The sequence below is a fragment of the Chinchilla lanigera genome, unplaced genomic scaffold (genome assembly GCF_000276665.1).
Source record: "Chinchilla lanigera isolate Chin_1 unplaced genomic scaffold, ChiLan1.0 scaffold00044, whole genome shotgun sequence".
In the NCBI taxonomy this organism is placed as follows: Eukaryota; Metazoa; Chordata; class Mammalia; order Rodentia; family Chinchillidae; genus Chinchilla; species Chinchilla lanigera.
This window is the reverse complement of record NW_004955445.1, coordinates 12,425,173-12,450,959: the sequence shown is the minus strand read 5'-3', so window position 1 is coordinate 12,450,959 and position 25,787 is coordinate 12,425,173. Positions and strand designations below refer to the sequence as shown.

Sequence of the window (25,787 nt, the reverse complement as noted above, 5' to 3'; positions counted from 1 at the left end):
CCCCAAATTAGAATCAATTGGTGCTTCCTTCCTTGTATGAGGCTGGACAGTCAGACCAGCATTCCTGTGTCCTTGGGAGCTGTTCCACCTGTGGAAGCCACACCAGGTCAGTGGGAACTTGCTTTGTTTCAGAAGAGCAGGAGAGTGCCTGAGAGAAGCAAGGTGAGGTGTTAGTCTACCACAGAGTTGGATTTTAATAACACATTCTCCTACCACATGTCTTGTTGCAGCAAGCCCAGATTGACCTCCTCTTACTAGTTCAGGGCTTGTGCCTTGACTGTGCTCAGCTGTTACGTCCTTCCTGTTCTCTTGCAGCTGGGTCACAATAACCCCCTGTTGGAACACAGGAAAAAAGGTTTAGGCCACAGAAGTGGGAGGTAATATTTGAGGAAGAAAGAGGTCTTGGTAGTATAACAGCTTTAGTGGAATTTAGAAGGCCTTAGGCTTCTCCTGCGCAGCCCTTGGTCGCCAAAGCCTTCCATCCTCCGTTCAGAAGGGTGGAGCTGGGTCAAGGTGTTTGAGGCATTTCTGTGGCCGCGTGATGATACTCTGCACACAAATGCTGAAATAGGGTCTCGTGCTAGGATTGACCTTCACAAGAGGGAGTCTTTCCCATTTTACAGAGAAGGAAAATGGGTGCAGAGAGGCAACGAAAGACCTGGGATTAGAACCTACCCTGCAGTCCTACCCTCCCCATTTACGGAGGTGGCTACCCTAAACCAGAATCAGCGCGGGGCTCTCCCTTCTTAGGGGCGGGGTCAGAGATGTCCCCCACCTGCGTCATGAGAATGCCAGGGACTCCCAGGAGGGGTGGGGCCAGGCGCTGGTGATTGGTGCGCAGGAGCCCCGGGGCGGTAAAGGGAAGGGCCCCGGGGCGGTACAGGGAAGGGGCGGGCCGGCGCAGCCGACTGGAACCTCCCGCGCGGCCGCCCGCCATGCACGCCGGCAGCCAGGGCCACCCCCTCTCCTCGCTCTACGTGGGCGACCTGCACCCGGACGTGACCGAAGCCATGCTCTACGAGACGTTCTCTCCCGTGGGCCCCATCCTGTCCATCCGCGTGTGTCGCGACGTGGCCACCCGGCGCTCGCTGGGCTATGCCTACATCAACTTCCAGCAGCCAGCAGATGGTGAGCCCCCGGAGCGCAGGTGGAGTGGGAGGGGCGTGAGCCAGAGACAGCCTTCCGGAATAGGCTGGCCTCGCGTTCTTCATTTCATTTTGCGGTCGGGGAAACTGAGGCCTAGAATTAGGGTGCTAGGAGGTGCTCCCTAGAGATTAAGGCCAGGGAGAAACTACTAAGGATACTGGAATCAGGCAGAAGCGGCTTGAAACCCAGCAGCTGTGCAACTGTTGGGCGACTTGCTCAACCATTCTGAGATCTGGCTGTCGCTGGTCTGATCTCAGGAAAATGGGGGCCCTACATACCTTTAAGAGTGCTTGTGAGATTCAGAGCACCTGGAGGAGCTGGCTGTGATGGGGCACACCTGTAATCCCAGAACTGAGCGACTGAGGCAGGAGGATCAAGAGTTTGAAGCCAGCCTGGACTGCATAAGGAGAACCTATCTCAAAACAAAACAAAAAGGCACCTGGAGAGGAAAAGGCCCAAGACGACACAGCTGAGGAGTAGCAAAGCCTTGTGCTCCCCCTTTCCACGGCAGCCTGAGCAGAGGTCTACAGCTGGTGCCTGCACCCTTCCTGTCTTGGAAAATCCACTTGCTTCCGGCAGGCCCCTCAGGGCTGATAGGATTAATTAGAGTTTGCCAGCTGATTGGTGCGTACAGTATGTCTATTACTTCCTGTTCGGAGTGGAGGAGAAGGGTTAAGAGCCCTACTGGAGCACTCTGCTAAGCTGTGAGCTTGGCCAAGACCACCCTCGACACCACTTTATCTACGAAGTAAGGCTTAGGCCTTTTTCCCCAGTAGTATAAAGAACTGAAAGCTGGTGTTTATGAAATAACATTTGGTACATGGTCTTAAGTGATAACCCAAAGAAAAATAGTAGCTGTACCATTCTGGTGCAACACTGTAAACACAACCCCGAAGCACCTGCCCCTGCCAAGTCCGAAGTAGTGCACTTTACACCAGGTCTAGGCGGGTGGCTGGGACGGAGCTTCCCCAGTTGGGGTTTTGCTGTGACTCAGCTGGGCTCTGGGATGCTTTCTGCTGTGCTCTGCTCTCCCCACTGCCTCTTTCTGTCTTCCCCCAAGCCATCAGCAGGCTCCCTGAGTGAACAGACCTGATACTTTGGTCCCAGTTCATAGACGGAAGAAGTGAGCCGCAGAGAGGAAGAGCTTTGCCTCTGGGTGCTCTAGATGGACTAGCTGGAGAACTCAGACTTCCTGAGACTTGCTCTGCCGCACTCCCCCAGCTCCCTCCCTCCCTCCCTTTGAAACTAGCAGAGCACCCCAAGAGAGGGCAGCTCTGTGCATATTCCTGGGGAGGGAAGAGGATGTAGCAGTGACAGGAGAGTACCCTAGGCTGCTATTTCCGGACACACTGCCATTTACCAAACAAACAAGTCTTGTATGCCTTACTTTTCTTTTTTTTTTTTTTTTTAAATTTATTTATTTGTTTATTATTATTTTTTTTTAATTTTAAAGAATAAAAGAAGGATAACATAATAATAGGGGGGACTTAGCAAATTACAGACAAAATGGTAGGAAATTATCAATGGTTATCGTTTTACATATTATTATCTACAAAATAGTTTTTCAGGAAAACAGACAAATAATACTGAGTTAGAGACAAAAGAGGTAGGAGATTATCAAGAGTTGTTGTGCTATACTTTGGTATCTTCAAAGTGGCTTCTAAAGAAAATAGAGCTATACATGAGTGACCTATTGAAAAATCATTAACTATTCTCAGTGGTTGTTGTAGGAAACACATAATAATAAACATACATTATGAAATAGAATAGGAACATTACAAACTTAACACAGTTATGGATAGATTAGTAGGAAAATATCAATGGCTGCTGTAATACATGGTGGTATCTTCAAAGTGGTTTCTCAGGAAGACAGAGATATACAAGAAGGATCTAATAAGCAGTTACAGCCTAAGGGTTGTCAAAAATAGCATATTACCTCCTCACCACTGAGGTATGATGGCTGGAAGGAAGGCCAGGATTGAAAAGAAGGACCGAGAGACTTGCACCTGTGACTAGCAACAGGCTGTTTTCTTGTTCCTCCATAGTCATGATTACCCAGGACTCCTCGATAGAGATGACCGTCTGGCCAGAGGGAGAAGGCAGACCATGCCCCAAGCCCTCTCATTCCTGTTGGACTAACTGGTAGCATGGGTCTGAGCTCTGGGGCCTCCACCTCAGAGGGCAGACCGATCTCCAGTGGTCTCCTTTGCATCCAGGGCATGGCCCATGGGGCCTCTTAGGGCAGTTCCTCTTGAGGTAGCCTGGCTTTTAATAGTGGTAGCAGATGAATGCAGTTGTCGAGTTCTTGGAGCCCCGGGAATCAGACCTGGGATCTGTTTCTCTTAGTGGTGCAGCAAAAGCAGCTTTTTTCTCAGTCTCTTTGTTTTCTCTTCTTGGCCTCCTCCCCATCATGGCTATAGAATACTGAGGAGGCAATTCTTACTAACTTGTATGCCTTACTTTTCAATCTGATCACTACTGCTCGGACCAGGAGGTAGATGCTATGGTGTCCTTTTTCGGATATGGAAAGGTAGGTAACATCATCAGACTTATTTTACAGATAAGGAAATGGGCTTGGAGAGGTGGTACTCCGTTCCCTGAAAGCCAAACTTCTTGGGGAATCTGAACTGTTACTTAGCACTTGATCACTTCTAATTTCCTCAAACTGCTGCCACCGTTTCTCATATGAACCCATCCTTAATGTTCTTATTGACTCAGTGTGCTGTAGAGGCCAGAATAGACCTGGCTGTACCACTGGCCTTTCAACCATTCAGACCCCAGGCTTTCCCATCTGTAAGATGGGGTTAGGAATCCATGTTCATGTGGCTGTGGTGAGGATGTAATGGAAGATGGGCGGAGGATCACCATGTGTGTTAATTGCTCTGCTTATCCCTCTTGAGCTTTTGGGTTCGTGTCTCAGGTGAGACCCAGACAATGAGTTTGATTAAGCACCCTGGCGGTTCAGGGTCAGAAAATCCTCTTAACTTGCTCCTTCTCCTCCTTTGTTCCTGTCTAGCGGAACGGGCACTGGACACAATGAACTTTGAGGTGATCAAAGGTCAACCCATCCGAATCATGTGGTCTCAGCGAGACCCAGGACTTCGAAAGTCAGGTGTGGGCAACGTCTTCATAAAGAATTTGGAGGATTCCATTGACAGCAAGGCTTTGTACGATACTTTCTCCACCTTTGGGAACATCCTCTCTTGCAAGGTGGGTCGCCTTTAGGGATGAGCAGGGTCAGATACCTGTATGGTAGAGGAATGCCAATCAGCACTTCATTTTGCAAGGTTTACAGTTGATAAAGATGACCTCAGGTACAGCAAGTGCTTGAACTGCAGCTGTTCTGTTTTTGTTTTTGTTGTTTCTGCAGCTGTTCTTTTAATTCGTCTTCCTAGATCTATCAGAGGTTACCTGTGTAGTAGTCTACTGGCTGTCTAATTACCCTCAACCTTGATGGTTGTCCACAACCAACATTTATTTAACTCCTGATTTTGCTGGTGGTTTGGGCTGAGCTCAGTGGGGCAGTTGTGGCTGTGGTTGGACTCCCTCATATGCCACCTGAGACTGGTAGGGCCCTCCTAGGGCGTATGCAGCAGTGGGCGGCTGTCAGCTATGGTCTTCTGTCCTCTGGTAGTAGGCTAGTGCAGGCCATTCTCATGGCATTGCAGGATCCTATAAGACAGAAGCTCACCAGTCCTCCTGAGACTTGAACTCTGATCTAGGACACCATCACTTCTCCTGCATCCTATTCGCCACAGAAAATCACAAGACCAGCAGCACACGTTCAGAGTGAGAAGGCAGTACAACTTAAATAAAGGCTGTAGCTACAGGAAGGCCATTAATTGACTCCATCACAGCAATCAGTGGACCATTGTTTTGGTGCTGGGGATTGAACTCAGGGTCTTGCATGAGCTAAGTAAATGCTTTACCATTGAGCTACAGCTCTATCTCCTCTGTAAATTCTATCATTGTAGTGGTCATGTTGTTAGTTACCATTGTATCCTAGTACCAAGAATATACACGATACATGAAAAAGATCCCCATACATATTTGCTGAGTAATTGGATGTATTGTGATTTGAGAAAGACTTTGATTAGTTCTCTGATTTTGTGTAGAGGATATTGGGGAGCATAGGCCATGTAGCAGGTCAGTGTGTGCTAAAACCTGGATGTTCTGCTTCTACATCCTATGAGGATGGCTGTCCAGTTACCCTGCAGCCTCTGAGGTGCCCTCTTCTGGAGAGACAGGGGATTTATGATGTCTTCTGTGTTAGACTTTCCCTGGTCTCACTCTTTCCCTATGAATAAGAAGCTTATCTCCATAGCTCAAAGGAGCAGACTGAGGCTTGAGGTGTTGAAATGTGCTCAGGGTTCTCAGAGAGAGAGACAGACAGACAGACAGATAGAGACAGAGACACAGACACAGAGAGACAGACAGAGACAGGTGGAGACAGGGACAGACATAGAAACAGAGACAGCTGGGCATGGTGGCACACACCTGTAATCCCAGCACTCAGGAGGCTGAGGCAAGAGGATCATTGTGAGTTCGAGAGTAGCCTGGACTACAAAGTGAGCTCAAGGCCAGCCTGCACTGCATAGCAAGACTCTGTCTCAAAAAGACAAACAACAACAACAATAAAAAAAAAAAAAAAACACAGAGAGACAGAGAAGCTTCCTGCTTTTGAGGGTCTGTGGGGCCCATTTTTACAATGACAGTAGCAGATATATCATGTACTTTCTAAGTACTAGCTTTTCTGCATACACGGCCACATTGAATTTTCCACCATAGCCCTTTAAGGTGTGCATAAGGGTTACACTGGAGGGCAGAGATGTTCAGAGTTGAGGTTGCTTGTCCGCTGTAACATGTTGTACAGGATGGAGTTAGAGCCAAGATTTGAACTTGTGAGTTTGCCAGTTTAGCTAAAGCAAATTGAATAGGGAACAGTGTGTCTTGCCACCTTGTCCTGGGCTGGAGGTCCTATGGACCCTGAGAATTTGACAGAAAGCTCTGTGTGATGCAGGCAAACCTCTGCAGGCTGAATGAAGCACCGTGATTAGAAACAAGACAGGCAGTGTGTTCCTACAGGCTGTCTAGGATGGTGACACTTTTAGGAATGGCTGGAAACTAGGCTGTGAAGGAAAAGGATGGTCATTGTAGTCGGGCGACTGGAAAGAGAAGCCATCTGGTGGGTCAGGAAAGGTTTCTGTGGCACTGTGGGAAGAGTGTGTGATCTGAGTCAGCCCAGTTGAATACAAAGCCCAGGCACTTAGCAGGGAGGCAACATAATGTAGTGGGTCAGACTCAGGACTTTGAGGCCAGACGTCCTGGATTCAAATCCTGTCTCTTCCGTTTCCTGGCTATGTGATCTTGGGCCAGTTGTTTAACCCGGCAATGTCTCAGCTTTGTCTAAAAGGGATCTCTTCACTGTTGTGGTGCTGAACTGAATTATGACGTGTAGCCCATGAAAGGTTAAACATTTGAGGGATGACTACAATAATTAAGAGGTTACTTCTTGTGACTTCTGACATTGGGCAGGTTAGTTATTCTCATTTTCTCTCTGAGGCTCAGAGGTTAAGAATTTCCTGGAAGGATTCACCTGGAAAATATAGCAAGGTAATTTATGATTCCCTTTCCGGGTGCTTGGTGCACAGTGGGGTCCCAGGCAACATGACTGAGTCCAGGTGGTGGAAGACCTGGAGCTTGAATTGAAAGTGGCTGGGGATGGAGCAGGATGGGGGTGTGTGCTGAGCATAGGCTTAGAAGCAGGATTTGTTGTGTAGCACCCATTACAGCACCTCAGAGGCCAACTCAATAGACTTCTTTGCATAATAGCAACCACTGGAGATCAAAGGGACCTGGGTAGAATCACATTTTAGAAAGAGAATCTCTGCAGGAAGTGTGGGGCTGGAAGGCTGGGGTGGTTTGTGGGCAGAGAATGCCCCTGAGCTGGGGTAGTGGCTTCGGGGATGAGTGGAACAATGGTCACCTTGGAGAGGGGGTCAGTGGTCTTAATGCAGGTTCAGCAAGAGGGATGAAAACTATATGAATAGAAGGTCTTTCCCTATTCTTGAATTCTCTCCTTGCAGCTCCAGCTGGAAAGGTTGCAGCATAGAAGTAGGATGTTGTGTTAAAAAGATTGAAACAAGTTTGTTATTGAAGTAGTACATGAATCGGTAAAATCTAAACAGTGTGGAATGGAAGAAAGCAAAAGAGAAGCCATCCTGGAAAGCCCTCCTCCCCTGAAATAATGAATAGTTTTGTGTGTCTGTCTTGGTTACTTTTCTCTCATTGCTGGGACAAGATACCTGACGCCCAAAATTAAGGAAGGAAAGGTTTATTTCGCTTACAGTTTGTGGAGGTTTTAGTCCATACTTGGCAGGTTACAAGGCAGAGTGGCAGATGGCAGAGGGCTACAGCTCATGGAGGCAGAACACAGCCAAAGCAACAAGCACACACAAGGGAGGAATGGCAGCAAGTTGCCTCTTCCTCTCCCTTACGTATGCAAACCATCCACCCCAGGGCAGGTGTAGCTCTCACACCCATAATCAATCAAACCCTAAAAGCCTGCCCCATGACCGCATGAGGCTTTGGGGGGACACCCAGACACAAACCATAACAGTGTCTGTTTCAAAACTTCCCATATATAGATACCTTTAACCCAAATGGCAAGATGTCTTTTTTCTGCTAATACTATATCTTGCAGATAACTTGTCAGTGGTGTAATCTGTCCCATGCTCTCCAGTGGTATGCCTATGGTGACCTGGTGTGAACGAACTGTAATTTCTTTAACCAGTCCTCTCCTGATGGGTGGATGCTCAGGGTGTTCGCAGTCTGCTGTTAGAAACAGGATTCGGGTCTGGAGGTCTGAAGTAATGCTCTGTCCATTGTCTGAGACAGGTGAAGCTGTGGTGTGGTATGGACGAAACCTGTGCTCTTTCAGAGGTCCTGTGCTTTCTGTGTTCTTCATGTCTGAGCTGCAGTTTCCCATCTCTAGAATGGACTGTTGTGTGATGTAGGATTGTCTTTTCTTTTCCTTTTCTTTTCTCTCCCTCCTCCTCCCTTCCCCTTTCCTCCCCTCTCCTCCCTTCTTCCTGCAGTACCAGAGATGGAACCCAGGGTCTTGTGCATGCTAGCCAAATGCTCTACTTCTAAGCTACACTGCTGACCCTCAACGGGACTGTCTTTTACGTGTAAGGTAGCAAGCACAGCGACTGGTCGTTATCACCACTGCCATCATTTTCTCCCTGAATCCCCCGCTGCATGTTCTCTGTTTCTCCCTCCATGCCCAGGTGGCGTGTAATGAACATGGCTCGCGGGGCTTTGGCTTTGTGCATTTTGAGACCAACGAGGCTGCGCAGCAGGCCATCAGCACCATGAATGGGATGCTGCTGAATGACCGCAAAGTGTGAGTGGCTGGGCCTGGGGGAGGGGCCGAGCCCGAAGGGACAGAATCATGGCATCACCAGTTAAGAGCAATGTCTTCTGCAGTCTGATGGGCACTGGATACCGGGCAGCAATCTTTCTCCTTGAAATGTGACTTCAGATGAATTGCTCATCCTTTCAGGGACTCTTTGCTCACATAAAGCAGAAACTGATGATACTTACTAGAAGGTTGTTCTAAGATTGAGCTTTTTTTTTTTGTACTGGGAGTTGAACTCAGGACCTTGCGCTTGCCAGGTAGACGCTGTGCCACTGAGCTGTATCCCTGGCCCCTAGAAGATTGTTCTGAGTGAGAATTGAGGATTTTGAAATTCTCAGTAATGGCCAAGTCGTTGCTGAACTCAGCGATTCCATCTGTTTTTTTCAGTCTTTTCAATAAGGCTGTGAATTTTCTTTCTTAAACCTCACGTGTTGTTTTTGTGGGATTTTGGGGCAGAAAGAAAATTAGGCATGTGCTTAGCCTGCCCAAGTCCAGTGTCTTTCCACTTCACAGAGGGGAAAATTGAGATGCAGGTGCTGGGGAGGACCTACTTCTGGCTGGTCCTTTCCCCTGGTTCTGTTGGTCCCTGTCTGGTGGCATAGCCTTGTGGTCAGTACTGTGGAGCGGAGGTGGCTTTGTGCTGTGAGATGCACTGGGGTGGGGGGTCTTTTCAGTCTGTCACACTGAATCTGGGTGGGCTTTTTCCAGTTTCCAGAAAGATATCATTTTTGTTAGCAACCATCCAGTTACCTCTGCCACTTGGTTTTCTTCAAATTTTAGTGCCTGGAACAACTTGCTCATGTGAAATATGCTATAGATACCACTAGAAATTTCTATGCTTAATTTTTTTCCCTCTTTAATCAAGCTAATTTCCTCCCAGGCATGATGATACTACCTTAGTCCCAGCTACTTGATAGGCTGAGTCAGGAGGATCACTTGAGCTCAGGAGTTTGAGGTCAGCTGAGGCAACATAGTGAGATCCCATCTCTTTAAAAATACAATCTTTTCCTAGATGTGTTTTTAAATTATTGTTGTATTTATGATTTCAGACATTCCCATACAGTGATACTGGTATTGACTGTGTCTGATTCACTTACCCCTGCTTCTCAAATATGTGTTAAAGGAATGTATGTGTTAAACGAATAGGAAAAGTCTCATGACGTGAGTTCAACCCCAGTTTTATAGGAATGATGCTGAGGTTCAGAGAAGTTAAGTAACTTGCTCACAGTCACACAGTGAGGAATTACAGAGTAAGGATTTAAGCTTTTGTTTGAATGTCAAGTTTATGCTCATATCCTCTGTGCTCTTAGCTGCCTGGTATGTGGTAGTTGTTCTGTGTACATTTGTCACACGAATGAAGTATTCTGAGCCTCAAAGGAGGGACAAGTTCTGGAACACACTTTCTTGGCTGTTTGAGGTAGCTGGGTCTTAGACATACTCAGTCTTTAGCGTACAGCCCTGCCAGACTCCTGCTAAGGGGACATGGACAGCGTTTGGTCCCTGAGTTGCCCAGGGTGCAGGCTGGGTGGTGGGGGTTGGGTGAGGGGTGGCTGAGGGCTGGCAGCTGCCTACCCTGTTGGTATGTCTACAGTTTCGTTGGCCACTTCAAATCCCAGCGGGAACGGGAGGCAGAGCAAGGGGCTCAGGCCCTGGAGTTCACCAACATCTATGTGAAGAATCTCCATGTGGACATGGACGAGCAGGGCCTGCAGGACCTCTTCTTGGAGTTTGGTGAGCAAGTTCTCCTCGGGAGCAGGGGGAGCCTGTTGTTCCTCTTCCCAGCCCAGGTCTGGACTTCCTGAGAGTTTGTGGTAAGGGAGGGAATGTCCTGGGGCTTCTCCAACTCCCCTCTGAGCCGGGTTGGTCCTTTCCAGGAAACATGCTGAGTGTGAAGGTGATGCGGGACAACGGTGGCCACTCCCGGGGCTTTGGTTTCATTAACTTTGAGAAGCATGAGGAAGCCCAGAAGGTAGGCACCTCCCCGTAGTCCTGTTCCAAGGAAGAGGCAACAAGCCAGGACTAGGAGGAAGGGAGATCAGGCTCAGGGGGCCCCAGCTGCTCAGGGAGGGGAAGGACATCCCCCTCTTCCTAGGCTAAGAGGAGTGGGAGAGTCCCACACATAGGCAGGGCCCTTCCAGGCCATGGTGTAAAGGGGAAAGGTTTTATTCTTCCTTGGTTACCTCTCAGCTTTGATGTTCAAAAGTTGAAAATTCAGACAGGGAAGCAAAAGTCATATGTAAGCATTTACTAATGAACTAACTGATTAAAATAGCAGTTGCACACAATTTTCATTAATACCAGTGTAAAATCCTAACCTCTGGTCCATTATACATTTGGACCTGACTTTTGCTGATTTTGTGTGTGTGTGTGTGTGTGTGTGTGTGTGTGTGTGGGGGGGCTAAGCCAATGAAAATTCAGCTTGGTGTAAGTGGATTACAAAGCGAAGTTGCACATCTGTAGAAGATGCAGAATTTTGTGCAAACTTTGGATCTAGCAGGGTTAGGCCAGTTAACTGAAGAAAAGAAAAATCAATGGTGCTTAAGACACAATTCTTTCAATAAGAGAAAGCCCTTGTAGTTAGCAAAAGGGATTCTTTTGTGCTGTGAAATACAACATGAAGGGAAGGACGTTGATATTATCATGCCATTTTTGAAAGAATTATGCTTGCTATTTTGTTCCAGTTATCCATGTATAGTTGCAGTAAGGACCTAAACTTATTTTGTAATATACTATTTTCTTAGAGCAGTTTTAGGTTCACAATAAAATGGAGTGGGAGGCAAAGATACTCTATAAACCTCCTTCTACATATGCACAGCCTCTCCCATTACCAACTTCTTCCAGCAGAGTGGTCCTTTTCTTTCCTTTTCTTTTCTTTTTTGTATTTTTGAGACATGGTCTCGCTATTCAGTTCAGGTTGGCCTTGAGCTCACTTTTTAGCCCAGGATGGTCTCAAACTTACAATGATCCTCCTGCCTCAGCCTCCCGAGTGCTGGGATTACAGGCATGTACCACCACACCCAGCAAGAGTGATCCATTTCTTACAACTGATAAACCTACTTCGACACATCCTTCTCACCCCGAGGCTACTGTTTAAACTAGGGTTCATTATCGTCACTGCATGTTCTATGGGTTTGGACAAATGTATGGGGACATGTTATACTGTTTCAGTGTCACACAGAATATGTACTGTTTTTAGTGCCCTAGAAGTCTGTGTTCTGCCTGTTCATCTTTCCTTATCCCCTAACTGCTGCCCACAACTGATTGTTTCACTGGCTTCATACTCTACCTTTTCTATGATGTCATGTAGATGGAATCAAATAATACACAGCCTCACAGATTGGCCTCTTTCACTGATTAATATGTTTTAAATATGGGAATATTTAAATATATTGAAAATATTTAAATTACAAACATGGGAGACTGCAACTTTCAACTCTGTGTTTTTAAAATAGAGTTCTAATCAATTTTTTTTTCAAATTTTAAAATTTTATAGTTTAGCTAGGTATGGTAGTGAATGCGTATCATCCCACCTACTTGGGACACTGAGGGAGGGGAATCTGGAGTGTGAGCTCTGCCTCAGCAGTTTAGTGAGACCCTGTCTCAAACAAAACAAAACAAAACAAAAAAGACAGGGCCTCACTATGTAGCCCAGGCTGACCTCAAACTCACTTCAGTCGTCCTGCCTCACCTCCCGAGTGCTGGGGTTACAGGCATGTGCCACCACTCCTGATTTGAGACCCTGTCTTTAAAAAGCAAAAACTCGCAGTCAAGTGTGGTGGCACACACCTCCATTCCTAGTACTCTGAAGGCTAAGGCAAGGGGATGGAAAGTTTGAGTCCTGCCTGGGCAACTTACTGAGACTCTGTCTGAAAATACAAAATAAAAAGGGCTGGGGATATACATGGAGTCCCATGTGAAGGCCCTGGGTTCATTCCCCAGCCCCTACCCACCAGTGTAGCTCACCCTGGAACTCGGTTCCGTGTTTTTAAGATGTGGATGCTCTTTAAATGGCTGTTATCTTGGTGCTATTTATTCCCAATTAGCAAGGCCAGGCTGGTTTGCAGGGGCCTCTCAGGGCCCAGAAGGCAGGACTGGAGGCCAGGGTCTTCCTTGGGTGGTTGCCAAGCATGCTTTGTCCCACCGCAGGCTGTGGACCACATGAACGGAAAGGAGGTGAGCGGGCAGCAGCTGTATGTGGGCCGGGCCCAGAAGCGAGCAGAGCGGCAAAATGAACTGAAGCGCAGGTTCGAGCAGCTGAAGCAGGACCGGCAGACCCGCTACCAGGTAAGGTCGCTCAGGACTCCTGGTGGTGGCCACGTCTCTATGAAAGTGGCTGTGTTTAGGGGGTTCCCGACTGTGACTGCTTCCGCTAGCCATCCTACTTCGGGAACTTGGCTAGGGGCGGGAATCATGAACACGGGGGTGGTCTCCACTGCCTGGCTTGTAAAAGTGGAGTGGCCAGAGACTACCCAACCATGAGATAGGGGATTGTTTAGATTGCTACTTACCTCACAGTTGGAATAACCCTTTGTGTGGGACTGGTTAGCATCCCTTGACTCTGCCCACTCAATACCTGTTACATCCTGCAGTCTTGGAAAACCAAAGTGCCTTACACATTTCTAAATGCCCCCACAAGAAATCCTACTCCAGGTACCGAATAACTAGGCCACATATGTTACAGCCAAATGTCACAATTTTTTTTTTTTTTTTTGGTTTTTCTCCGGTACTGGGAACCGAACTCATGACCTTGCGCTTGCCAGGCAGACGCTTTGCCGCTGAGCTAAATCCCCAGCCCCAAAATGTCACAATTTTGTGGTCATTAAAGTTATATTAGCCAGGCGTGGTGGTGCATGCCTGTAATCCCAGCACTCAGGAGGCTGAGGGAGGAGGATCGTTGTGAGTTCGAGACCAGCCTGGGCTACAAAGTGAGCTCAAAGCCAGCCTGAACTGCATAGTGAGACCTTGTCTCAAAGAGACACACACACACACAATATATATATATATTTAATAAATTGGATTAAAATTAATATTGTAGATGAAATAAACACCTCTAAAACTTCTAATAAAATCTATAGGCTGAGCATGTTGTGCATACCTGTAATCCCAGCACTCAGAAGGCTCAGGCAGTAGGAATGTGGATTTGAGGCCAGTTGAAGCTATGTAATGAGTTCAAGGGTAGCCTGGACTACACAGTGAGATCTTTGAAAAAAACAAACCAAGTCAAACAAATCAAAAAAAAAAAAAAGATAAAAGTTGTAGATCCTGGGCTGGGGATGTAACTCAGTAGCACAGCAACTGCCTGGCAAGTGTGAGGTCATGAGTTCAATTCCTGGTACAAAAAAAAAAAGTTGTAGATCCCTCACAGAGAGGGTTGTGTGTATACCCTATTGTGTATGTGCACACACTCTATGTATGCATATACCCATACACATATAACCACACTCAGTACTTCCCAGTGAGGGAGAGTCTTCCTACCCCAGGATATCTGACAGTGCCTGGAATTTTCAGTTGTCACATTTAAGGGGTAAGGTGCACATGGCATCTCCTGGGTAGAGGCCAGGGATGCTGGCAGATATCTTATGCATAAAACAAGCTGTACAGTAGGAGTGACACGAAATGTCACTAATGCTGAGCTTGACAAATCCTTGTGTGTACACACAAACACATCATTGTACATATATAACATTTTTAGGTTTTGTAGACTTACAGAAGAAAGTATTCAGCATGTAGTCAGAGTGAGCAGGATATTGTCTAGTTGTGTAGTCTAAATTCTGTTGTATGTTCACAAGCTTTTGTGGTTGGGAGGTCAGGGAGGAGGACATCTGGGTCCCAGAGGCAGCCATCATTCAGTGGCGAGGAACTCGAGCTCTGAGGTCAGGCTGCCTGGGTCGGTTGTCCCTCTGCCACTTGCTGTCTGTTTGATCTGAGACAGAGCACTTAACATGTTCTTCAGTTTCGCCATCTGTAAAATGAGGATTAGTATTTCCTTCTCTTACGGTTGTCCTGAGGATTACACATTAAAATGTGTGCAAGAGCTTGGAGTGGTCCCTAGTTCCAGGTAAGGGAAACGTGTGAGGTGGTGAGGGGCAGCTCACCTACATTCGGTGTCAGGTCTGGAGCCGGCCTGCGAGAGCCTCTGCACGGCTCCATGCTGCTGTCCCTTCAGGAGAGCTGTGTTCCAGCTGAGCTCAGCCTGCTGTGGGACTTAAGTCTCTTTCTATGGCTCTCATCTGTGATATCTGCAGAGGCTGGGAGCTGTGCAGGTGTATGAAAACTGCCAGAGGCTTTGGGGGCCATGAGCTGCAGCTTCCAGCTGTCAGTATACAGAGAGATTGGGGTGCAGCCCAGGGCTGGGCTGGCAGCGTGCTCAGTGTCCCTTCTGGCCATGAGCCCCTCCCCTCCCCAAGGCAGTCTGGGGCTTGTGGGGATGTGTCCGTGGAACAGTATTCCCTTCCTACAGGGTGTGAACCTGTATGTGAAGAACCTGGATGACTCCATCAGTGACGAGAAGCTGAGGACAGTGTTCTCTCCCTACGGAGTGATTACCAGTGCAAAGGTGAGGGCCGCAGCAGCTCCTGGGGTAGGCTTTCATTCATTCTCCCTCTGTCCCCACCAGCCTCTCATCTGGCTTCCAGGAAGTGGGTGCTGGGATTACAGCTGTGTGCCATCACACCTGGCATCTGGGGAAGGGCTCTGTGTGACCGCATGAGAGCTCAGAGTCTGTCTGCAGCTTTGTCTGGTTGCAGGGGAAGAAAGAAGACACATAGGCTGGCGTCCACTGTATGCTAGGTTTCAGACACTTATGTCTCAGTATTTCTGTGGACTTTTGTTGTCCGGCCCTGCCCAGTGACATAAGCCCTTGTAGGCCTCACTTTCCCCTTCTGAAAAATGAGAGCTGGGCTGCATCATTCTTCACCACTTCTGGAGCACCAGCTCTGTGTTCAACCCTGTGAGGCACCTGGGGTGCAACACCTGGCCCTTCTACTCTGTAGCTCAAGACCTTGAGCAGTCTCATGAGCCTCACCAGTAAAATTAAGAGTGCTCACTGTGTGATTCCCAACCCTGGCTTCTCATCTGAATCACCTTGGGACTTCTTCAGTATGGGTTGCCTGAGTCCAAATGTAGACCTCTAGGGGTAGGGCCCAGGCACTTTCCTTTAAAAATTCCCCAGATGCCAGGTGTGATGGCACACAGCTGTAATCCCAGCACTTGGAAGACTGAGGCAAGAGCATTGCCGTGAGTTTGAGGCCAGCCTAGGCTACAGAGTGAATTCAAGGCCAGCCTGGACTACAGAGTGAGACCCTATCTCAAAAACAAACAAAATAAAAATTCCCCAGATGATTTTAAGATGATGTAATATGTCAGGTGCTGTGGCACATGCCTGTAATCCCAGTTACTTGGAAGGCTGAGGCAGGAAGATCAAGAGTCTGAAGCCAGCCTGGGCAGCTTTGTGAGACCCTTTCTCAAAATTAAAAGGCTGGGGATGTAGCTCAGTGGTAGAGCCAGAAAGACTAGGTTGAAGCTTAATGGTAGAGTGTTTGGCCAGCATGGGCTCCATCCTCAGTGCCACAAAAAACCAAACAAAAATAAAACAGATGACTGTGAATGTTTATTCATTCTGTACAAGGCTCTGTAGGAAGCTTATAAGAATGAATCAAATAAGCTGGATGTGGTCCCTACCTTTGAGGAGCTTATAGTCTACTGAAGAAGTCAGACCATTGCTAACTCCTGTATTTTAAGATGGGGATGGGGCAGGACTGGAGGTGGAGCTTCAGGATCTCAGTGGGACAGGAGGGGAGGCCTCCTGGAGGAAGTGTGAGTGGTGCCAGGGTTTGACTTAGCTGTAAGGACGTAGGGAGCCACGGGTAGGACTGAGGTATCTTCCAAAGAGATCTGTGCGGGTGATAGACAGGTCTGAGGACCAGCATGTGATGCGATGGTTGGGCTCTTAAGAAGTGGTCAGGAAGTTCTTTTATCTGTTGAATCTTCAACTTGCTGCAGGAAGCCCAGTGCTTGTGAAAACACTTACGCTTTTTGGGTTGTGGGCCTTTTGACAGATATGACAGAAAGCTGTAGGACTGAGTAAATTTGATTTGGCACGATAAAACGTCCACAGGCCCTCTTTCCCAGTAAGTGCATGCATACGGCATAGTACTGTGGTTGAAAGCTGATACCTTTGAGTTGATCTAAATCCCAGGTGCACCGTTTCCTAGCTTAGAACCCGAGGCAATGACAGTCTTTCTGTGTACCTACCTGGGCCATGGAAACAACACTCAGCAGGCCGCCTATGGAGCATCTGCGTATCATAAGTGTTGGAATGTTGGTTGTTGTGATTGTTTGCCACACAGTGCATATAATGTCAGGAGACTAACTGACCTCGAGGTTCCTTGAATGAAGGGATGGTATAAGTTTGGATTGCTCAGAGTTGAGGCACACCGGGAGTGATCATCCTTTTAATAGGCCGCCATGTAATAAGATGGGAATTTTATATATTTTCTATTATATATTTTTCTTTAATAAGGACATCATTTTATTTTATTCTACTTTTTTTGGTACTAGGAATCAAACTCAGGACCTTGCGCTTGCCAGGCAGGCACTGGTGCCACTGAACTATATCCCTGGGCCTTTTTTATTATAAATCAACTATTATACACCACTAGCAAGCTCAGATTAAGTTCTGTGTAAGTGTTATCTTTACTAATTTTATTATCTTTTTTTTATACCAGGGATTGAATCACAGCCTTCTGCTGAGATACATCCCCAGTCCCTTTGTTATTTTTTTACTTTGGACAGGGTCTTGCTAAATTGCCCAGACCGTGTTTAAACTTGCTGTCCTCCTGCCTCAGACTTCTAGAGTGCTAGGACTACAGATGTGTACCAGCATGCCTGGCACGTACTAACAGTTCTTAATAGAAGTTCTTAACAATATTTTTGTGTCAGAACTTCTTTGGCTATCTGGTAAGACTGTGGAACCCTTTAAGAATATTTTTTGTTGTTTTTTTTGAGACAGGGTCTCATTATGTAGCTCAGGCTGGCACTGAACTCACTTTGTAGGCCAGGCTGGCCTCGAACTCACAGCAATCCTTCTGCCTCAGCCTCCCGAGTGCTGGGATTACGGGCATGCACTACCATGCCGGGCACCCTGGTGTTGCTTAATGTTGTAGTTTTGACGACTGTACCATGCTAACATCAGGGGAGGCTGGGTAGAAGAGATACAGCAGCTCTCTGTACTGTTTTTGTAATGTTTCTGTAAGTTTAAAGTTACTTCCGGTAATAATGTTACTTTAATACAAAGGCTGAGAACAGACTCCTAAAGACTCTGGCACAGGCCTTGCAGAAGCAGTGAGGTTAGCAGACGTGTGCTGAGTGCTGGCTGTGTATGAGCCCCTGGTGATTGTGTATAAGTCACTTTTTTTTTTTTTTTTTGAGACAAGGTCTCGCTATGTGGTTCCTGCTGGCCTTGAATTCACTACATAGCTTGAGTTGGCCTTAAACTTGTGGCAGTCTGTCTGCTTTAGCCTTGAGTGCTGGGATTCTGAGTGTGCACCCCTCCACCTGGTGGACAAGTTACTCTTGAATCTCCTGTCCCTCCCCGAGAAAGTAGGGGCCAATGTGCTTCCCTTAGACGGAGGCTGTGTGTGAGCCGAATGGCGTGTAAAGTGTCCGGCACGCAGTAGGCCTCAGGACACTTGGAGTGGACAGTTGTCCCAGTCGTGGATGTTTCATGGGTCTGCTAGCTGTGGGGTTCAGTCCTGAGGAAGGAGGGGAGCACAGGCCTGGCGCTTCCTTCCCCGCCCCCAGCAACCCTTGTCTTGTCTTGCTTTTAGGTGATGACAGAGGGTGGCCACAGCAAGGGATTTGGCTTTGTGTGTTTTTCCTCTCCAGAAGAGGCGACAAAGGCTGTGACAGAGATGAACGGGTGTATCGTGGGCACCAAGCCGCTGTATGTGGCATTGGCCCAGCGCAAAGAGGAGCGGAAGGCCATCTTGACTAACCAGTACATGCAGCGCCTCTCCACAGTGCAGGCCTTGGGCCGCCCTGTCTTGGGCTCCTTCCAGCAGCCCAACAGCTACTTCCTGCCTGCTGTGCCCCAGGTGACAGTCTGCCCATAGCTCCCACCCACCTCCTCCAGACAGCTCCCTACAGCAGGGAGGTGGGAGCTTCCCAGGCTAAAGTAGGCAGTGCTGAAAGTCACTCGACAGGCTGTTCGAGCCTCAGCGTCCCCATCTGTAAGGAGAAGGGTAGTGTGCTGCTGTCACACAGCACCGTCTAGTCTGAGGGAGATGTATAGAAAAAGAGTGTGGTCAAAGAAGTTTGGGAGATTTTGCATTAAACAAAAGGAATCTTGAATTTCTTTACTATATCAATTGCCCTCTGCTAATATACCAGTATTTATGATGATTGATCTCAACAGACATACAGTGTGTGGAGTTTCCCTAACTGAGATGGTCATTTTGGGGGGATGCCCCTCAGCACCTCCCTTGGCTGTTAGTGTCAGAGGAGCATGGCTTGGGGAAGTGTGAGCCACCGAAGGCTGCTGGCTTGGTAGTCTTCCCTCCGCTTTAGCAGTTGCTGGGGTTGGCACACACTAGAGTAGGATGTCACCTTCTTAATCTAGGCCATTGGACTAGGCCAGATAAGGAGCTAGGATTGAAGTCTGACATCACCCTGAAGGGTTCAGGGCTAATGGGCACCCTGAGATGTGAGGAAGGAGCCTGCATGCCAGCTTTGTAGGCCTTTGCTAGCCTGTGCCCTGGAGGGGAGAGTGGAGTCTTGCAGCGCCGTCTCTGAGGGAGTGCAGTTCCTTACCTAGCTTGTTGCAGAGGCCCTCATTCCGTGGTCCTCCTCTCCCACACAGCCTCCAGCCCAGCCTGCGTGCTATAGCGGCTCTGGCTCCGTGGCCCCCGTCCAGCCTCCCCCCAGGTGGACAGCCCAGCCCCAGAGAGCTTCGTGTGAGTGACCCAGCCCCTTCTACCCTCAGCCCGGCCTGCGAGTGTGTGCTCTGAGAGGCAATGTGTCACACAGGGTCCAAGCATGGCTCTGCCATCTCCTGAGCGGGTCACTTCGCCTGAGCCACAGTTTCCCCTTATCCTGGGCCTGAGGGAGATGTGCGTACAGCACCAGGCACAGGGCCAAGCCTGTCAGGCAGGTGGGATGGCCATTATATGTATTTCCAAAGACTTTTCTGATCTACGACTGAAAAGTCTTGCAAAGCTGAAAAACTGAAACTCCTCTGGTTATAGTGTGATGAATGGCCTTTCTCTTTAAAAGCCAAGTTCAAACTCATTTATAACTGTCTTGGGACTAAGTGTGTGGTCATAGTTCTTATGCATCTTGGGACTCTGGGTAGACATGAACTGGCTTAGTTGTTATTGTAGATTTCCATGCCCTCCGCAGCTGAATTCACCCTTCTCTCTGCCATGAATTTCTAGTTACCCTTCCCAGCCCTGGAACCTTCAGGGTATTTTGCCACTCGGACTACCTCCGCCACCAACCTTTCTCTGTCCATTTTTCTCTGTGCCACAAGCTGTCTGCCCTCCAGCTGGCTCAGTGGTCCGGCCACCAGGCTTGCCCCGGCGCCCCCGCGTCCATGTCAGCAGCGTCAGGCAGGCCTCTACCCAGGTGCCCTTCCTGGCATCTCACACCAAGAGAGTGGGTGAGTATGGGCAGGGCAAGAGGAGTGGGAATCAGAGGAGCGTGGGGCAAGGTCTTGGTGCTGGGGTTGCCCCTGGAGGGGAGTCAGGGCCAGCCTTCGTAGTGACTTGCCTTCTTGGTGAGCCAGCTTGACTTTGGAGGCTATGAGTGTAGTGTAGAAGTTGGCTTGCCCTCTGGCTCCTGAGATTCACCCACTCTGTCAACTTATTTCTGATCACCTATTCTTTAAAATAGTGATAAAATGGGGCAGTCATTTCATTATGAGAATTTTTGAGATCACACATGCAAGGATGTGAACCTTAGGAAGTATTACAGCAGCTGTGACCAAGGGTGTAGATTTTGGCTCAAAGGCAAGCACATCTGTCCCCTCATTCAGCAGATGTTCTCACGTCTTTGTGCTACTCTGTGCTTGGCACTGGGAATTACACACGAGTGAGTTAGGTACAATCCCTGATAGGAGACGGCTTCAGGTTCTGATACTCCTGGTTATTTATTTCTTTAAATTTTGGCAAAATACACATAAAATTCACCACTTAACCATTTTTAAATGTACTAATTCAGTGACATTTTTTTTTTCCTGGTACTGGGAATTGAACTCACAATGTCACACTTGCCAGGCAGGCGCTGTGCTGCTGAGCTAAATCCCCAGCCCCTTCACTGACATTTAGTACGTTCACACTGCTATACAAACCTTCACTTGAAAACATCTTTTGTCTTGCAGAACTGAAATTCTGTACCCCTTAAATTCCCTCCAGCCCCTGGTAACCACCCTTCTACTTTGTTTCTGTGAATGTAACTATACTAGGTACTTTATATAAATAAATGATACAGTACTTGTCTGTTTGTGGCTGGCTTATTTCATGTGCCACAATGTCGGCAAGATTCACACACGCTCTAGCGTGAGTTAAAATCTCCTTCCTTTCCGAAGGCTCGTAATTTTTTTCCTGTAGTGGCTACACCATTTACATTTCTGCTGTCAGTGCTCGTGTGTCAGTTTCTTTCTCTTCTAAGCTATACTTGTTATTTTGTTTTTTTTTTTTTTTTTGGTTTTTCTCCGGTACCAGGAACCGAACTCACGACCTTGCGCTTGCCAGGCAGGCGCTTTTGCCACTGAGCTAAATCCCCAGCCCCTATACTTGTTATTTTGTTTTGTATTTTTGATAGCAGCCACTAAACTCTGCTTATTTTTTATAGCCAACATTGGTACCCAGACTATGGGCAGAACAGCATGCGCTACAGAAGCGCCATCTCTCCTGCCATGCACGTGTTCCTCACCTGTACAAATGGCCCATGGGGTAAGGATGGCTGCTAAGTGTGGGCTCTGGAAGTCCCGGCTCAGAAACTTGCCTAAGGTGTTAGCTTTTTGGGTCCTTGGTTTTCTTTCTTTTCTTAGCTTGTAAAGTTTCCTTACTAACGTGTACAATCATGAACTATCAACCGTACTAACAGAAGAGGAAGACAGGCCAGGGTTATAATTTGTTTACTAATTATGAATTATTTTGCCTAGGTTATTACCAAAATTAATTTGTTTTTCCTTAGTATTTCTGTTGAGCAGCGAGGAAAGGTATTCTAAGAATATGCATGCTGGCCGTGGTGGCGCATGCCTATAATCTCAGCACTTGGGAGGCTGAAGCAGGAGGATTGCTGTAAGTTTGAGGCCGGCCTGGGCTACATAGTGAGTTCAAGGCCAGCCTGAACTGCATAGTGAAACCCTGTCTCCAAAAAAAAAAGAAAAAAAGAAAAAATATGGTGAGTAGTGATAGGATGTAATTAGGCTTCAAAACAGAACTAAAAATGTCTTACAATTAAATGAAAGACTGTGTCTCCTTGTCTTAAAGAAATGGTCTCAAATTCAGCATTATCTAGAATTTCAGTGTGTCTAGTTTGATTGTTTCTTGCAAAATGGACAAGAGTAATTTTTAAGCAGCTGAAACACTTTTGAAGTTACTAAGATGTGAAAGGGTCAGAGGTGTGCTGGGGATATTTCCACGAAGCTACCCGATAAAGTGCTTTGTTTGGTACAAAGTGATTAGTGATGCCTGGGTTTCATTTGACAATGCTCATCAGGGTCTTTGTGGGCTCACAGAATGTCTAGCTTAGAGCATATTTTTAACTTCTAATACATGTGCCCTTGGTAGGGACTTTATACCCCAGTCCCCTCTTCCAGAGCCTTCCTGAAGGCCTGTGTTTACCTAACGGGTAAGTGTTTGGAGACCGTTCCCATCCGTGAGGTTAAAGGATGTGTCCCTCACACCACTTGCAGGTCCAGGAGCCCGCCGTGCACGTCCCTGGCCAGGAGCCCCTGACCGCGTCCATGCTGGCTGCAGCGCCGCTCCATGAGCAGAAGCAGATGATTGGTGAGTGATCCCTCTGCTGGCCAGGGAACACCCTAAGTAAGGTCAGATGTGAAGATGAAGCTTGGTTTTTGTCATTGATGAAGCTATTGGGTGACCTTACCCAAGCCACCTTGACGCTCTAGGCTCCTGTTCTCTTGTCTTAAAACATTGGTCAGACTAAACGTCCTAAGGCTCTTTCCGGCTCTGCCGTTCTGTGATTCTGACATCGGTGTGAGACCCCTGGATGTGGGGCCATCAGGGCCAGGCAGCACAGTAAGGGTATGCTGGAGTTGGGTATTACAGGTCTTCACACCTCTTCCAACCAGAGGAAGCTTTGCCAAGTTTCATCTGTCTTGGGTAGTGAGAAACAGCTGTGCACTGGGTAAGTACAGGAGGTTCTCATTGGTCTCTGAATTCCTTGTGCAGATCACCTCCGACCCCAGAGTCTGAGACAGTCTTGCTAAAGATGCTAACTGAATAAATGAGCAGGCTCGTTCCTCTTCTTCAGCTTCTTTACTACGTGGCCACCAAGATCTCCAGGCCCTTCCGTGAGGGCCCTTACTGGCACCACATCATTTCCTCAGCTTGCTTTGTTAGGGTTTTTCTTCACATCCCACCCCACCTTTATTTAAGGAGCCTAACAAAGGTAGAAAGCTTTGTTAGCAGTTCCTGTAAACACTGCCACTCTCCTCATGGGAAGACCCCTCACACTCCAGATTTAAGGCCTTGATCCTGGCTGAACCCTCCACACACTGCCAAGGTGGATTGGCACCAACAAGAGGCCTTGCTGCTAGAAATACTTCACATTTGAAGAATGTGAGTTTGTTCTCTATTTCTCACTGCCTCCTCCCTGAAAAGTCTCAAGTTCAGTATTACCATATCCTGTCTAGAATGAATGTCAGAATTATTTTTTTGCAAAATGAACATGAATAGTCTTTAAAAAAAAAAATACTGTGCTCACCATACTTGTTTTTTTATTCAAGATGAGATCTTGTCATGTTGTGCAGGCTGGTCTCAAACTTACCATCTTCTGGTCTCAGCTCCCAGTACTGGGGATTACAGGCATACACGATTGTGCTTGTACACAAGAGTAGTCTTTAAATAACAATTTTGTGTCAGACCCCATGCTATAATTACTTCACATATATTATCAAATTTCTTCAAACCATCCTTTTTGTTTTTTTGTTTTTTTGTGGTTTTTCTCCGGTACCGGGAACCGAACTCACGACCTTGCGCTTGCCAGGCAGGCGCTTTTGCCACTGAGCTAAATCCCCAGCCCCTCTTCAAACCATCCTTGAAGTGGGGTTTGCTCTGCCCAATTTCTAATCAGGAAAAGAAGTCCCCAGTAAGGTTTAGTGACACAGCCTGGAAGGAGCAGTTCCGGGACAAGAACCCACCTGTCCTCCCTGCTCTCCATGGTGCCACTCCTGGGTTGCTGGGGTGTGAGCCAGATGTGTGCATAGCAATCAGGGGTTGTTCCACACAGGGGAGCGTCTCTATCATCTTATCCCTGAGGTTTATGCTGCACTGGCTGGCAAGATCACAGGCATGCTGCTGGAGATCGACAATTCAGAGCTGCTGCTCATGCTGGAATCTCCGGAGTCCCTCCAAGCTAAGGTAGGTAGAGCAGCGGAAGACCTAAGGACGGGCTGTCCTAGACATGCTAGGACAAGTGAAGTTGATCTTGCTTGTAGTAATACCCCAAGACCTGCTCCATCTTAGAGTGGCAGAGGCTTTGCTATTTCAGCCTGTCCACAGACTAATTCTGGGTCACTCCATAGACAAGGTGTTGGTAAAAGAAGCTGTGTTCTGACTCAGTGTAAAGATTGAGATTCTTCTGATCTCTAGCAGTGAACCTCTAATTTGAGGAAGTGACACTGGGGCGTGGGATCACGTAAGGAGCAGTGGATGAGGGCACCACACAGATGCTGCAGGAATCTCTACGAAAGGCAAAGACTGCGCGTATCTTGCATGCTGAGTCAGGGGGAAGTCATGGTTCTTCTGGGAGCCTGCCGGGGCAGCTGTGCTAAACTGCTCTGACGTGTGTCCCACAGATAGAAGAGGCAGTGGCGGTGCTGCAGGCACACCAGGCCCTGGAGCAGCCGAAGGCATACATGCACTGAAAAGGCTGGGTGAGGGCGGGAAGCACAGTGACAGCAGCTGAGCCCAGGAGAAGTCGGAGGAAAATGGGCAGAGGCTGACTTGCAGAAACTCACTGTCTTGTATCGCTGGCTGGCTTTATCTGGAGCGGCAAGGCGTCTGAGGAAGCTGAGGGGATCACAGAGATGATGCACTGTGTGAGGGGAATGGTGCAGAAAGAGGCGGCATTTGCGCCAGCTGCCCCGCCTGGCTTCACACGGAGCAGGCTGGACTTCACCTGAGCATCGCCTGGCTCCGTGCTGCCCTCAGCCACTTCACCTTCTTTCCTGAAGACTGGGTTCCTGCAGAACTTCAGAAGCATTTCTTTTCCCCCTTTCGTCGTCAGAAAATCCTTGCTCACGTGGCTGCCAGTAGAACAGCATTTCCTGCTCTCAGCTCTAAGGCACTGTGAACTGTAACTTATTTCCCGATCAGTCTGTGTCTGTACTTGAGCTCTGATGTGGAATGAAGCTGGTCACTTAGCCGGCCTCTTTTGTTTTGTGCATTAAAAGTACTGCAAAATCTGCCTGCCTCCAGGAGGCTGTCCTCTTTCTGAGGGAGGTGGGGGCAGCGCGGAGGTTAGACTTGACAGAGCTGGGCTGTGGCTGTAAGGAACAGAACCCCTCACCAGTCCTTTCAGTGCACAGAGGGTGTGTGCACTAGAACAGAAGAGTCAGGAATGGAGGCGGACTGTAACGGTCCTGAACTAGAGACAGTGGCCCATCGACAGGGTGCTGGGATGGTTAAGTGGGCGTCGTCATGCCACGCACTGAGAAATGGACTGAAGCCGCAGCCCACACCTAACGTGCGTGACACCTGCCTTGAGTACCCTGCAGGGCCGGCAGACACCCTAAGGTGAGCATTCAGCGCTGGGCTGATGGAGGAAGAACCCCTCATAGAGATGTGTTAGGGAGCTTTTCAGGGTCAGGTTTCCTTTCCTCTGGTGGAACAGGGGAGCCCCTCCAGAAGGATCTTCAGGACATCGAAGCTCCCCTCTCACTGGGGCGCACAGACCTCAGTCTCTCTGACCTCCCCGCTACCTGAGCTGCCACAGGACAGTGACGAAGACCGGCCCAGTTCAATGGTTCTGC

At 48.1% G+C, this 25,787-nt stretch overlaps 1 protein-coding gene across 6 annotated transcripts; it reads left to right on the top strand.

Moving 5' to 3' along the window:
• The first annotated feature begins 129 nt into the window (after positions 1 to 129).
• Positions 130 to 25,222, top strand: Pabpc1l (poly(A) binding protein, cytoplasmic 1-like). Of its 6 annotated transcripts, none has more exons than XR_001235612.1 (14): positions 134 to 1,128; positions 4,163 to 4,356; positions 8,436 to 8,551; positions 10,158 to 10,297; positions 10,441 to 10,535; positions 12,713 to 12,850; positions 15,027 to 15,122; positions 18,394 to 18,660; positions 19,425 to 19,518; positions 20,094 to 20,222; positions 21,416 to 21,516; positions 22,485 to 22,578; positions 23,274 to 23,373; positions 24,044 to 24,113. XR_001235612.1 is itself a non-coding variant. In XM_005392456.2 (14 exons), exons 1-14 carry the CDS (start codon positions 936 to 938, stop codon positions 24,678 to 24,680), a joined length of 1,857 nt encoding a protein of 618 aa, XP_005392513.1. In that variant the 5' UTR covers positions 136 to 935; the 3' UTR covers positions 24,681 to 25,222. The 6 variants fall into 6 exon arrangements, 5 of the variants coding, with proteins under 5 accessions (XP_005392518.1, XP_013373777.1, XP_005392513.1 ...); XM_005392456.2 differs by lacking the exon at positions 23,274 to 23,373 and adding an exon at positions 24,612 to 25,222 and having other exon boundaries at positions 136 to 1,128; positions 24,044 to 24,174; XM_005392459.2 differs by lacking the exons at positions 134 to 1,128; positions 23,274 to 23,373 and adding exons at positions 1,172 to 1,894; positions 24,612 to 25,222 and having other exon boundaries at positions 24,044 to 24,174.
• The last annotated feature ends 565 nt before the right edge of the window (positions 25,223 to 25,787 follow it).